Raw genomic sequence first — 12902 nt, forward strand, 5'->3', positions numbered from 1 at the left:
TAGATAAATGTAAATGAGGACAGGGTAGAAAATGTGCTTTTGATTGATATCTAAAAGACCAGGTTTGAAGTCTTGACAAGGGATGAAATCTGAAATCTCACACAAAATATAGAACAACTGGAAACTTAAAAAATTCTAAGCTTCTGGATGGACATACCACATAGCCTCTCCTCAGCAGTGTTTGAAGTTGTTTACAAGAGGTGTACAGCACATGGAACCTGAAAGACTGTTCTTGGGATCCACATGGCCTTTGTCTACTTGGTAGGCTCTTACTAGAATGCCGAGATGTATCTCTAAGTTATATGCACACACACCCTAATGAAGGCAGAATTTTTCTAGCCCTAAGTGCTCACTTAAACTAGCTTCTGTACATAGAATGGCTACATCGGCATAGGATTAAATGATGTGAATTATAGCCATTAAAATCATATGGTTTTAATCTTCAATGTGAGTAAGCTTATTCTGTGCTAACACTTTGCCTTCCTCAGCCTTTTTTCAGCTTTACTTTTGTCAGTTTTAGAGGGACTGAGAGCCCTTCTGCAATGTAAGCCATCAAAAAAAAATTTTAGACACACAAATAAGAGTGTACTATTTGCTCTTAGGTAACCATTTCCTAATTCTTAACCTTATACAACAAATATGAAGTGTTTTTTAATTTACTTCTAAAGTACTGCATGAGATAAATGCACTGTGCTTGGTTCCCATGCTTCCCATCCGTCCTCGCAGTGAAAACACAATAATGATCAGACAGACAGGATGACCAAAAAACCTCCCATGGATGCTCCAGCAACATCTACCTCAGGGGCAAGTGCGATTTGTTGTCACCCTGAATTTTCAGAGCTATTTAAAATTAAATCTGCCAGAGATTTAGATACATTCATTCCAAATCTCATTTTCAGTACAATGGGTAATGTTGACTTCTAAAGCAGACAAATTTCAACCATTCACTAAATCACAGACTGAACAGACATAGCATAAATTAAAAAAATATAAAAAGGAAAGAGAGGATTTGTCACCAAGGTTAATCATACTGTATTTGCTAATTATTTTAATACTTTTAAATTATTCTCTTGCATCACTTACCTACTTATATATACACACACCTGTGTGAGCATCAGTAACAGGTCACACTTTCACACTTCCACATACATTTCACATCTACATTAATACAGAAGCAGTACATTAATGCAAGAATCAGTAAAAGAGTTTAGCAGAATCATACCAGCTTGATACTTTCTGAGCCTTAAATACTCCGGTGATTTGGTTTCTTGCGATGATCTCGTTTACATCTGTAGGATAATTGTTAAGAATTATCTACAAAACTAGAGCAATAATAAAAATAATAATAATAAACTCAACTATTGTCCATTTCTAACATCTTCATAATGTTCTTATCTGTTTGTTCTTCTTTAATCTGTGCTAAGAGCCAATCATTTTTCAGAAGCTTACATTTTACATTGCTACTCCAGCATATCAGCCATTTATCTATGCAGCAATTTGCTCTAGTTTCCTACCTCTATTTACTCTTTAAGGATTTAAGGAATTTCTAGCCCTGTAGCTATTGAGAGTAGTGAAAAAATATGTCCCATACCTCAGATATTTAAAGGCAACTATTTACAAATAAAAGAATTACAATGATGGAGAACTGAAATTTTTACAACCACATGTCCAGTCTAGTTTGTGCTGCTTTTTACTTTTCACTGTTACAAATATACCAAATGCTGAGATTTTGGAGGTTTATGTGTTCTAAGAGCACAGGAGACACACCTATGATCCCAGCTCTGTCTGGGTGAATCCAACATGCCACAGGAGCACCTTAACCTATAGGCAAAGGAGTTTCTAGTCCATTTGCTTTCCTGAGAATGGTTTGGAACGACCTTAAGAGTGCAAAGCAACAAATGCCTTTTCTTCCCCTTAGATACCATAACAGTATCTCAGCCTTGTGTCTCAGCTTCTTATAGTTTGGAAGTTCAAGTCACAAATTTGGATAGCCACTGAGGCAGGTTAAAGCAAGGGCTATGAGAAAAAGTTTCAGGGGAAGTTAAGCCCAGTCATCTACGGCAAGAAAGATAACCATCATGATCAATCATTTGTGGTTAGTGAGATGCCACTGGAAGGAAAAGGTGTAGCAAGTAAGTGAAAACTATGAGAATATTAATGTTACTCAGAGTGAATCCATACATCCCTGAATGTTCACTTTCAACTGTAAATAATTGTTTCAAACAGACATTTTTGGTAAAGATATAAAAGACCCTTATTTTTTATTCAGTGTATAGGAAATCTGATGCTAATTAGGGGGACATTTCTAGATCCAAAAAATACGTCAGAGCTTTTGAAAGTTCTCTTATAAGAAAATTGAATACAAGAGTCAGGCTAATTTGAAATATTGCTGATATATCTTTTTCTTTGCTTTGCTGAAATCACATAATTTGCCTTCCTAACAGAGTTGGTTATTTAAGAAAAGTTATTTCAGGAAAGTCTCTATCCAAACATTGGAAAAGACAACTGGTATTTTGTGAAGTAAAAACTAGAAATGGAATGACAGAAAACCGGTTTAAACAAATCTCTGTAGTTTGAATGTGCCTTTTAAATCATTTCCATGATATGCAATGAGAAGTAAATTAATGGTCTGTACCTGGGCAGTAAAAGGAAGGCATAAATAACACCATGAGCAGATCTTGCTACTTTCAGGTAGGGAAAGGAATAACATTGCTATGTCTGTGATAAATTAGCTACACTGCACTTAAATTATATAAGTGAGAAAAACTATTAATAATGGTTTTAAACATGTTAATACTAGATTTTTAAAATAATTTAGGAGCCCATATCATTAGGCATTCAGGTTAAACATGACCCCTCTAACCTAAACTTCCACAGTCTGTTTAAAGATCCATACACTGTATTTTAATGGCCATTATAGTGCACTGTAATGATGTTTTGTATTATTGATGCTTTCAGACAGTAATTCAAGTCACCAGTGCATGGTGTGAAACTGAGCTAAGGCAGAAAGTACACAGCCTCTCTGAAATAGGAGACAATTTTTACTAAAATAAACCTCATCCTTGGATTTGGATATGTCAGTGAGTAAAGATGCTTCCAGTGTTTTGAGGATTTGAAATTTGATGTTCATGACTGACTTATGTCACAGATATAAGCTAAGTTGAAAAATTTGTATCTGAATGCATATCACCCAAAATTATAATGGGGGATGAATCTCATAACTTTGCCCATGTATATATTTATTATTCACTTGAAACATCCTTAATTTTAATCCTAACACTTTCCTTATTTAAGTGACACTGAAAGAATTCAGATAGAACACACTAAATCAACAATAAAGTTCTGAAGAAGGTGGCAAAAGGAGTAACATCTGTCTTTATTTTATTGATTTTGCAATATAAATGATCTATTGAATCAATTCAAACCTGCTTATTGTAAGCAAAAGGTGTTAGAGTGAAGTCTTTTAAATGGTCTAGCATCTTTTAAAAACTTCCATAAACACCATACATAAGATCATTTATTAATATAAAATATAGCAACATATTTCACAATGACAGGGTTAGAATGACAACCATTATTTGAAATTGATAAATTTGTGACATTTTTTTTAACTTCCTACATTTCAATAACATATCCTAATATGGATATTGAAAACATATATACTGAATACTTCTTGTGTCAGCATGAAATGGAGACTAATAGGAAGCATGTCAAAAATTAAAACAAAAATCAAATCCTCAAAAGCTTGAGATTTCACAAAGCAAAGCTGTTAGTTATGCTCACTGAATAATGACAGCAACAACAAAAACAACAATAATTATGATGATGTTGATAATACAAAGGCAGATTCTCAGATGCAATGCACTATTGCCAGGTCGATTTTCAATTACATTTCACTGATGTATTCATTTGTTTCTTAATGTGCTCATCTTGCCCATTAAGAATAATTAGCAGGCTTGCTTGGTGGTTTCCTGGCTTCTGACAGGGATTTTTTTTCCTTTTTTGTTGACAACCACTTTTACTTTTTGGAAAGTAATTTTTGGATATTATAGTACGACTGGCATGTAATTTAAGCTTCCTAAGAAATTTAAAGGGAAGATGTAAACAGTAATTTAAAAACAAGATTATTTTAACCTATAATACCTGCATAAAAAACATAATACTAGACATTAACTATGCCTGAAAAGCAGAATCTAGAAAAGAAAACAGTATTTTATCCCACATTACCTTAATTTGGTATGCTAAACAATAAAAAATACCATTAGCAATAATAAGAACTAGCAAAAATATGTCATTTGTAGTCAGTGGCACTTGGGGTGAATGCTACTTCCAATTACACCTAAAATACTACCCTGATTTCAGTGAGTCTGGTGGGGCTGAAACAGATCTAAATTTAGCCTAAACTTCTATTATAGCCAGTCACTATAGAAAAGAGTGCAAAAGAAAATTACTGTAAGACATATCATAAAATTACTACTGAAGTCCATAAACCATATAAAATGCAACAGAAATTTTATTATGTGCACTTTTAAGAATACATTTCACCTACACAGTAAAGTTCTTAGCCTGCTGCACTTTGGCACCCTGCTAATATTAAGCCCATTGTAAAATCCAACACAATAAAAGCACTTTGAATGCTGAGCCTTCTGAGCACCAAATGTTAAAAAAGAAAAAATAAATTCCTGTTAGAGCCGTCCACCAATCGCTTCCCTGAAAGGGATTCACTGAGTGAATACAGATGAAGACCTCTTGTAAGATTTTTGGGAACAGAAGACATTTCTAAAACATATTGCAAAAAACTAAGGTGTGATAATTAGATAACATTAAGAGTATCTTTTTCAGGAATAAAAGCAATTTTAATTCTTTAATTATAAGGACTGAGTGAATATTTTAGCACTCAACAATTTTCTTTGTTATAAAAGACTTCTACATTTCAAAAAAGTTCAGGTATGTTTATGGAATCTGCTAAGCAAGACATTTGCTGAGTTGATGATTACTGAGCCCACCTGAAGCTTTTTGGGGGTAAAATGACCTTTTATTAAATACCTGTGCTTCTATACAACATGAGTTTGTTTTGTTAGGCTAGTTTTGAAACACTTCTTTTCTCTTACATTTTTTTATCTTCATAATGACATGGAAGAAAGATTGGAAGGGGTGGTGCTGATTAAAATACAAAGAATAATGAATACTTCCTCCTCAAGACACAAGTCTAACACACTAAATTTAACAAAATAAGAATCCCTGGAACACAGGTGAGAACTTGCCTTTTCAAGAAAAAAGAGACTTTTAGCAGGCTTCCTTCAAGTTTTAACAGATATGATCTAGGATTGACTGTTTTTAACATATTCAAGTGTTGTCAGCAGTTATAGTTACCTCGGTTACCTCTGAGAAAGTATTTTTTAAAGGTAGTAGCTAATATTATTGCACCGAAATTTCTCCTGTTTTAACAGGCATCAGCAACTGCTATTTACTTAAGCCACAGATTAGTTTATTTTTTTTACTAAGTACTCACTACATTAGCTCTCAAATACATACAAAACTCAAAAAAGAAATAATTCTGATGCTGCAGTGGCCAAAACCTGAAAAATGAGCCTGCATGAAAATGTAAATGGAAAGATTATCAAGGAACAAAAGCAAATAGATATCTTCATTTTTTTTTTCCTCTCTGTTTCTAAGGGCTATTAGTATTCACTGTATATATCTTTTCTTGTTCTGTGCTGATATTTAATGTGGCCACAAATTATGCTCACTCATTCTCTTGCTTAACCCAAGTCCAGTTCAATTTTATGAACTATCTGTTCATATTAGAAGGGCATAATAGCAATTTATTCTAACAGAAGAAATGCAATAAAATACTTTCTAAAAGGGACAGAAGAGTTTTGCAATCTTACACCAAGAGAAATAATGATAAACTGGTAATTGATTAAGCAGAATAAATGCGTAATTTGTAGGCAGTTATAACTTAGCAGCAACAATGGAACATTTCAACATACACTGGAAAAGCCCTGAAAATATGAGTACTGGGTATGTTTTAAGGGGCTGGTATCTGAAAGTAGGAAAAAAAAAATCTAGCTCTTACGCAAAGCAGATACATGAAGGGGAGCTAATGATTTGATTCCCTGCTACACCTCCTGTAATGTGCAGCATACACACATGAATCTTCCAGGAGACAAATATTTACTACTGTACATGCTCTATACCAACACTTGCATTTTTAATTAATGGAGAAAATGTGGCATTTATTATGGGGGAAGCTGCTTCTCTGTTCAAGATATTCCACATCTGTTTTTTAATTACTTACGTGGGGACTTTTTCTTAATATGCCCCATGCTGTCTGTCTTTATATCGATTGTTACTCAGCCAGTAAAAAGGAACGAGCACAACAAACCAGTTTTCTATCTGAATAAGGATACTTTTGATGGCCTTTTCATTTCCATCAGTTAACAGAACTTCTTTGACATCTGCAGAAATAGCAACCTGAAAAAAAGAGCACAGCAAACAATGAGCAAATATGCTTGTCTGTGTGGAAGTGAAGACAGGAGTGACAAGCCTTCAGTATCATGCTTCCTCACCTATTTCTCTGTAACAATCTTCAATCTTTTTTCATTTTATGTCTGCATTATTTTAATCATTCAATCAAATCAGTCAATACTTTTATCATTCCATTTGCGGGAGCCTCTATCTTGCTATCATTCTGTTCCGTAATTGCATTGTGACAGCCGATGATGGTATTCTGAGAGGCTTTCATTTGCGGGCTTCTGTTTATCTAGTAGAGCCATCATACAAGGCTGTCACTCTGCCTTTCAGCTTGCTTCTGTCTGACTGCCTGATGCCCTTCATATAACTTTGCATTGCAGGCAGATGGCTTTGTAAGGGTAATTTTTTTGTGAGCTTTGACATGCTCGCACATTGGGCTGTAACCTCGACACATTGTATAAGAGCGACAGGTTTGTCAAATGCCAATCAGTGTAACAATATGCTTTTATTTGTAGAGACATAAAAACTTGTCTAATGCACTGCACTGCTACATAATATCTCCTGAATACATGACTCAGAACCCAGAGAATGGTGAACGACTCTCCTGAATGGCCAATGTAATTCAAAAGAATCTAATTACCGAGAGCTCTGGATCATGTTTGTTGGTGTAATAATGCAGGCAAAACATTAGCAGCTATATCATGGTGCTCCAACTGTGATTCGCCAGGCTATTCCTGTATCTTAGCAAATGGGACTATAATCTGAAAAAAAAAAAGCTTCGGCTATGGAAATGAAAGACAAGACCGTACGTGGCCTGGAATGTCACAACAAAAGATATTGACTACACCGAGGTAAAATGTTTCTGCTCATCGAGGCAACCATAAAATCAATATGATACGAAAGCAAGTCAATCTAGAAGGTCTCTCAAGACTCTGCAGCTTGACCGCAGCTGAGGCTGTTGACAGTTCTCTGACCCAGCAGTTGGAGGCACTGGAACATTTTTCCTTTTGTTTCTTCCTCTGAATGGGATTGGAATTGAGAAAAGACCTACCATGAGCCCAGCCAAGCATGTCATGCCACCCCCTAGCTCACACACAGCAAGGTCCCTGAAAGAGAGAAAGGAAATGGTAGAACCCATACAAATTAGATGAAAATGGTCAGAGAGACATATATGTTACAAGAACAAATTGCCATCTGCAGTAAGGACTGAGCTACCAGGAAGTTGTAGAGACATGACTAGGCTACCTCATGTCGTTTTGCGTTTTAAAAATAATTATGAAATAGAAAAGTCACAAAGCAGGCAAATCAGTGGGGGTTCCCTCATTAGTGTTCAGTGCAACATTACCACCGCTGAGCTGAAAAATCTGAGAAGGTTCCCTTTTTTCCCTTGTCAATGGCTCTGTCTTTTAGAACTAAACTAGCTAGAGTAGCGAAAGATAATTGTTAGGAAAGGATAACAATGTTAATCCACATTCATTCTTGCAAAAACAGCTAGAGAAGTAAATGAGGAAATTAATATTATTTATATATCTCCCCATACAGTTATGCTTAAAAGCCTTTTTGTATTAAAAAGAGAGAAGTTTTAAAGCAAGCCGTATACCACAAAATAATTACACACGAAGAAATCCGATCCTTCAATTAGCACTTAAAACTGCAAGTGACCTACAAACAATACTGTTATGAACAACGATGGGAACAGCAAATGGTTAAGCCTCAGAAAACTAAACGAAGTTAGTGTCAAGAGCCTAAACTGAGTCCGATCAAAGGGCTGAATACATGGTCTAAAAGGCTGCTTTTAACTTAGACCATACTGTGCTGTTATTAAGATGTGCATGTGAAATATAATTTGGCGCAGAGAGTGTGCCGGATGGGAGCTTGCAGGGGGAGCCATAAAGAATGTCCTCCAGAGCCGTGGCCTGCCCCAGGAGGGGAGGAGGGAGGGATGTTGACCCTGCACCAAAACTGCGTGTGAAGGCAGTGTCTGGGGCAAGGCAGAGCCTCAGTTTATGAACACGCTGCTTTATAGCAAAATTTGCGGCAACTGTTACAGCTGGCAGGAGCATTCCCATTGAGACGCTTCTGACAGGCAGAAAATGGAATTTTAGCTAAACTGTTTAGTTGAGTTTTGTTTTGGGGGATTTTGGTTGCATTTTTTTGTTGTTGTTTTTGGTTTTTGGGGGGTTTTTTAGGTGCATCTTTCCTTCTCCCCTAAAATATTAACATCTGAAAAATCTACTTTTATCTGAAAAGGTCACCTCCCTACTCACTCAACACTGATATTTAGGAAGAGCATCTAAGATGCCATATCAGTATCAGTATACAGCTGCTGATATTTTGTTCACTGAGGCGAGCGGACTAGGCTGTATGACTATATAATAATGCTCACTGTCTGGACAGGTTAGATTTATTTTTCTTAGAAACCACAAATTTTATTTGAAGAAAGTCTAGTTGTCCTATTTAATCAAAATGAGACAAAAGAAAGATATAGTTTGGAGGAACAAGCTGTACATTAACCCAGTAAGAATATAAAACAAATATGGGAAATTTGCAATTTGGATTTTTAAACAGAATGATTATAGGTTCTTCCTCAAATAAGTTTTAGTTTTTCTAAGCCAAATGTATTTTATATTAAAACTATATACATATGGTTATATACAAGGCTTACAAGGCACTTACTCCTTTGTAAGAATCATACTTGCTGAAATAAACATTGAAAGTATCTATCCAGTGTAAGGCTTTTATGCATTTTGAACCAAATTTCTATGTACATAGTATATGAGCATACACATACACATAAATATTTATGTGTATGAAATTTATTTCAATGCAAAGTTCCCTTACTAGCAAGTTTTAAAAGTTGTATCTGTCTCTCAGGCAATACATAGTAATCATTTATAAATGAGAATTAACGTAGGAAACTCTACTCTGAGAGTACTGTAAGAAGGGTAAAATCCTGAGAAATGAGGATGTGAAACTGCCCATTTACTCCATGGAAGTTTGACTGATCATTGTCTCTGAATACTGTGGTTTGAATACCCAAAGGAAAATACCCTCTGAGTGAGCAGCCCAGGAGATTTGCTGTGAGGAGCTCTGGAGAAGAAGCAGAGCATACAAGCATGGGACCAGACAGCAAAGTGCTACAGGGACATCACTACAGCAGCAGAAGGCACATAACCAACCTAAGAGGAAGGAGCAGCAGCTGCCAGATCAGGCATGTGAGCTGCCTCCCCTAATGGCATGCACTTTGTTCAGGTGGTGGATGGATTAGGAATTAAGCTTTATGGACCAGGCCACACTTTGGTGCCAGGTCTTTGATTACAGGTAGTGGTCTAAGCAAGTTGCTTGTTTGCTATAAGGGACAGGGACTTACAGTTTGGTCTTCCTGATTTTACCAAATCCATATTTACAGACTGGGATTACTCCAAGCTGGTTAACTTGGTATTTGTCTTATACCCTCACACAGAACACAATTTATGCCTCCAAATGCATAGTTGTAATAGCTTTTTTTGCACCCTATTCATCCTCCAGACAATGAAACTTCAAGGATTTCCAAGTGCAAATCTCAGTGTACTCAGGGGGAAAGAAATTGGATGCAGGATGGATTTGATATTTAGATGCTCCTATTGGAGCCTTGATAGCTGTCTCCTACAAGTTTTGAATAAAAGTGAAGGATGTTTCAGAACTGTTTCACAACACTTAAATACAGGTGCAAATTCTTCCTACTATATGCAGCGATTTTTATGTATTTAATCAGATAATATTTTGCCTGCTTTTGCAACAGATGTCAGTTTAAAGAATATCTTATTTTTCCTGACCTTCACAATCAGCACTGATCGATTGGAGCTTCACTTTTGTTTCCCAAAAATCAAAGTGAAATAAAATGCCTTGAGTGGAAATCAAAAGTCTTTGACATATAGCAGAAAGCTTGCTGTGCAATATTAGTACCCAAAGGCAGCTCAGAATTCTTTGTTAAGAGCAACATGCTTTCACCTTGAACATTTTAAATTTAATCTGAAGCCTTAAATCATAGCAATCTTTACCATGCAGATACAATAAAACTAAGAGTTTGGAAAATATATTTTTATGTTTAACTCTGTACCTGAATATTTCATTATGCTTTAGGCAGTAGTAAGCCAGCACTTCTTCAGATGGCCAGAGACCTATAAAACAAAGATATTCACCTTCTTAGAACAGATTTTTTTCTGGTCTAAAATAATATTTGAATGTATATTACAATTTTCAGACCTCTACCAACTGTTTTATTTTCTATATTTGCCATAATAACATGGAATAAAGAAAAAGAAGACCTAGGATTTAAGCATTGCAATTGAGTATTTCATAGATTTCATCACAACTAATGATCAATAATTTATAGATACACACACACACATAAACATACACATATATCTACACATATATATGCAATACTCCAGACTTTAAAATATAAAATATAATTCACTTGGGCATTCACATGAACATCAACCTGTTTTCACCAGGCCAGATACAAGGCCAACTTTGTCCTGTAGCCCTCTAGGGGACAGGAGCCCTCTAGTTTTTCATTAGCTACAACATCATCATCATCATCATCCTACAGTCACTCATTTTCTTCCCAGTTTCTTTTTATTTAGCTCCTTTTCTCTTAGCTTTGTTAGGTCAGGTATCAGTCTGACTATAAGGGGGACTGACCAGCAGCACATGCTAAGGACAAATCCAGGACTAGGGCAATAAAAGTGTGATTTCCAGATGTGGCTCAAGAAGTTCAGAAGGAGAAGGGGAAATACAAGAGGTAAGTTTCTCTTAATAGGCGCTGAAGGATTTTTCTGTTTGTTCTGTGGTAAACTTTCCAGAGCTGCACCAGGAAACACCACAGTTTCACCCTGCTGTACAAAGAAACACCTCCTCTCTCATTTGATACTTGCTTCCCTGCCATTTTGATTTTAATTCCCCTAGTTGTCCTACAGAAATAGCCAGGAGCAATCACTCTTTCTTCACCTAATCTGTATTATTCATGAATTTATTAGCTTCCATCATGAAACTTACACTTGTCATCATCAACATTGACAACTATTTGGAGGCTGCCATGTAAATTTATTCCTTCAAAACAGTCTCTCATGAAACTATTTTATGAAACTCTCTTGAAAAGTTTTATGAAACTTTATGAAACTCTCATGAAGCTGTTTAGCCAGACCAGTTTCCCACCTGACTGGAATGTCCAACTGAAGTGCTGTGGCCTATGGAGAGGACAGCACACCTCCTGTGTACCTTGCATGCTGTCCTGCAGACACCAGACTTCATTGATGAAGGGGGCCTGAGGAAAACATACTCAGGAACTTATGTCTCAAAGGTCCCAAAGTTAAAGGAGGAAGAGTCGAAGGTGTATGCAGCTGAATTATGGTTGTATGTGTTTTTCATCTGTGGTTGCTTAGCAATGAAAAACCATGTTTTTGTGTAGGTAAAATCCAGAGTCAACTTCCCCCCCACCAACATATGACATTAAGAATTGAGACACAAACTTCATTTTATGAACTACAGACATTACAGACATTTCAACAGTTCCAGTAAACTTATTTGACATATAGAGCATCTTTAATATATTTCTAGACAAGTAAGTTGAATTCCATTCAGCTTACTATGTATGTCTATCCTTTAGACCATTTTTACCATTTTTTTGTTCTCAAGGCTAAAACATCACTACATTTTTAACAGAACCAGTCTGGGAGAAAAACTGTCATCCTTTAAATCACTTAAAGCCTGACTGAAATCATTATCAATATAATTGTTCTATTCCATCCAGTAGGTGTTCTAAACTACCCTTACTCCTAGTGAGAAATAATAAATAAATATTTAAAAATTACTTGACTGCATGCAGATCAAGCAAAAGCCAAGGCAAGAATTGTCCAACACTTTGTGTATAACTTTTGTATTACAAAGATTTTTAAGGGGGAAAAAGTAGACTGAAGACACATATGTATGACAAAACTACTAATGCAATACTTGTGTTTGTCCTGTTTATGACAGTTCAGTTTGATCAGATGTTTTTGAATGTGCTGTTTTGCTTAGACTTGCTAAGGGTTAAAATAAAATATTCACACAAGACTACCCATTCTTTAGTGAAACATACACTAAGAACTGTACAGGGATTTTTATCTCCCTTTGAGCATTTCAATGCTTTTGAGCATTGAAACATGCTAAAATGACAGATTTTGCAATAAATATAATAACTGTTTAAATATTTTAGTGTATAACATAAAGCATGTTTCCATTTGCAGTGACTGGTATATACTCAAGCAAGAAAAGTTTTTTTAATATTTAGTAGAGACACAGCTAATTTAACACCATTATAGTACTTACAGACATTAAAAAAAACTTCACACCTACAAATATAAAAAACAGAAATCCTTTTATAGAAAACTTCAAGCCTAAGT

At 35.6% G+C, this 12902-nt stretch overlaps 1 protein-coding gene across 3 annotated transcripts in view; it reads right to left on the reverse strand.

Moving 5' to 3' along the window:
* Positions 1–12902, reverse strand: part of CAMKMT (calmodulin-lysine N-methyltransferase) — a 213651-nt gene that overhangs the window by 33531 nt on the left and 167218 nt on the right. For all 3 annotated transcript variants that reach the window (XR_015283645.1, XR_015283646.1, XM_023923299.2), the window contains exons 4-7: positions 10577–10637; positions 7529–7583; positions 6414–6477; positions 1223–1289 (exon numbers count right to left, since the gene is read on the reverse strand). Coding sequence is in view for 1 of the 3 variants with exons in the window: in XM_023923299.2 (XP_023779067.2) it covers positions 1223–1289; positions 6414–6477; positions 7529–7583; positions 10577–10637 (247 nt within the window). In the remaining 2 variants the exon portion in view is untranslated. The remainder of the gene's footprint in view (positions 1–1222; positions 1290–6413; positions 6478–7528; positions 7584–10576; positions 10638–12902) is intronic.

This window comes from Cyanistes caeruleus, chromosome 2 (assembly GCF_971803275.1).
Source record: "Cyanistes caeruleus chromosome 2, bCyaCae1.hap1.1, whole genome shotgun sequence".
NCBI lineage: Eukaryota > Metazoa > Chordata > Aves > Passeriformes > Paridae > Cyanistes > Cyanistes caeruleus.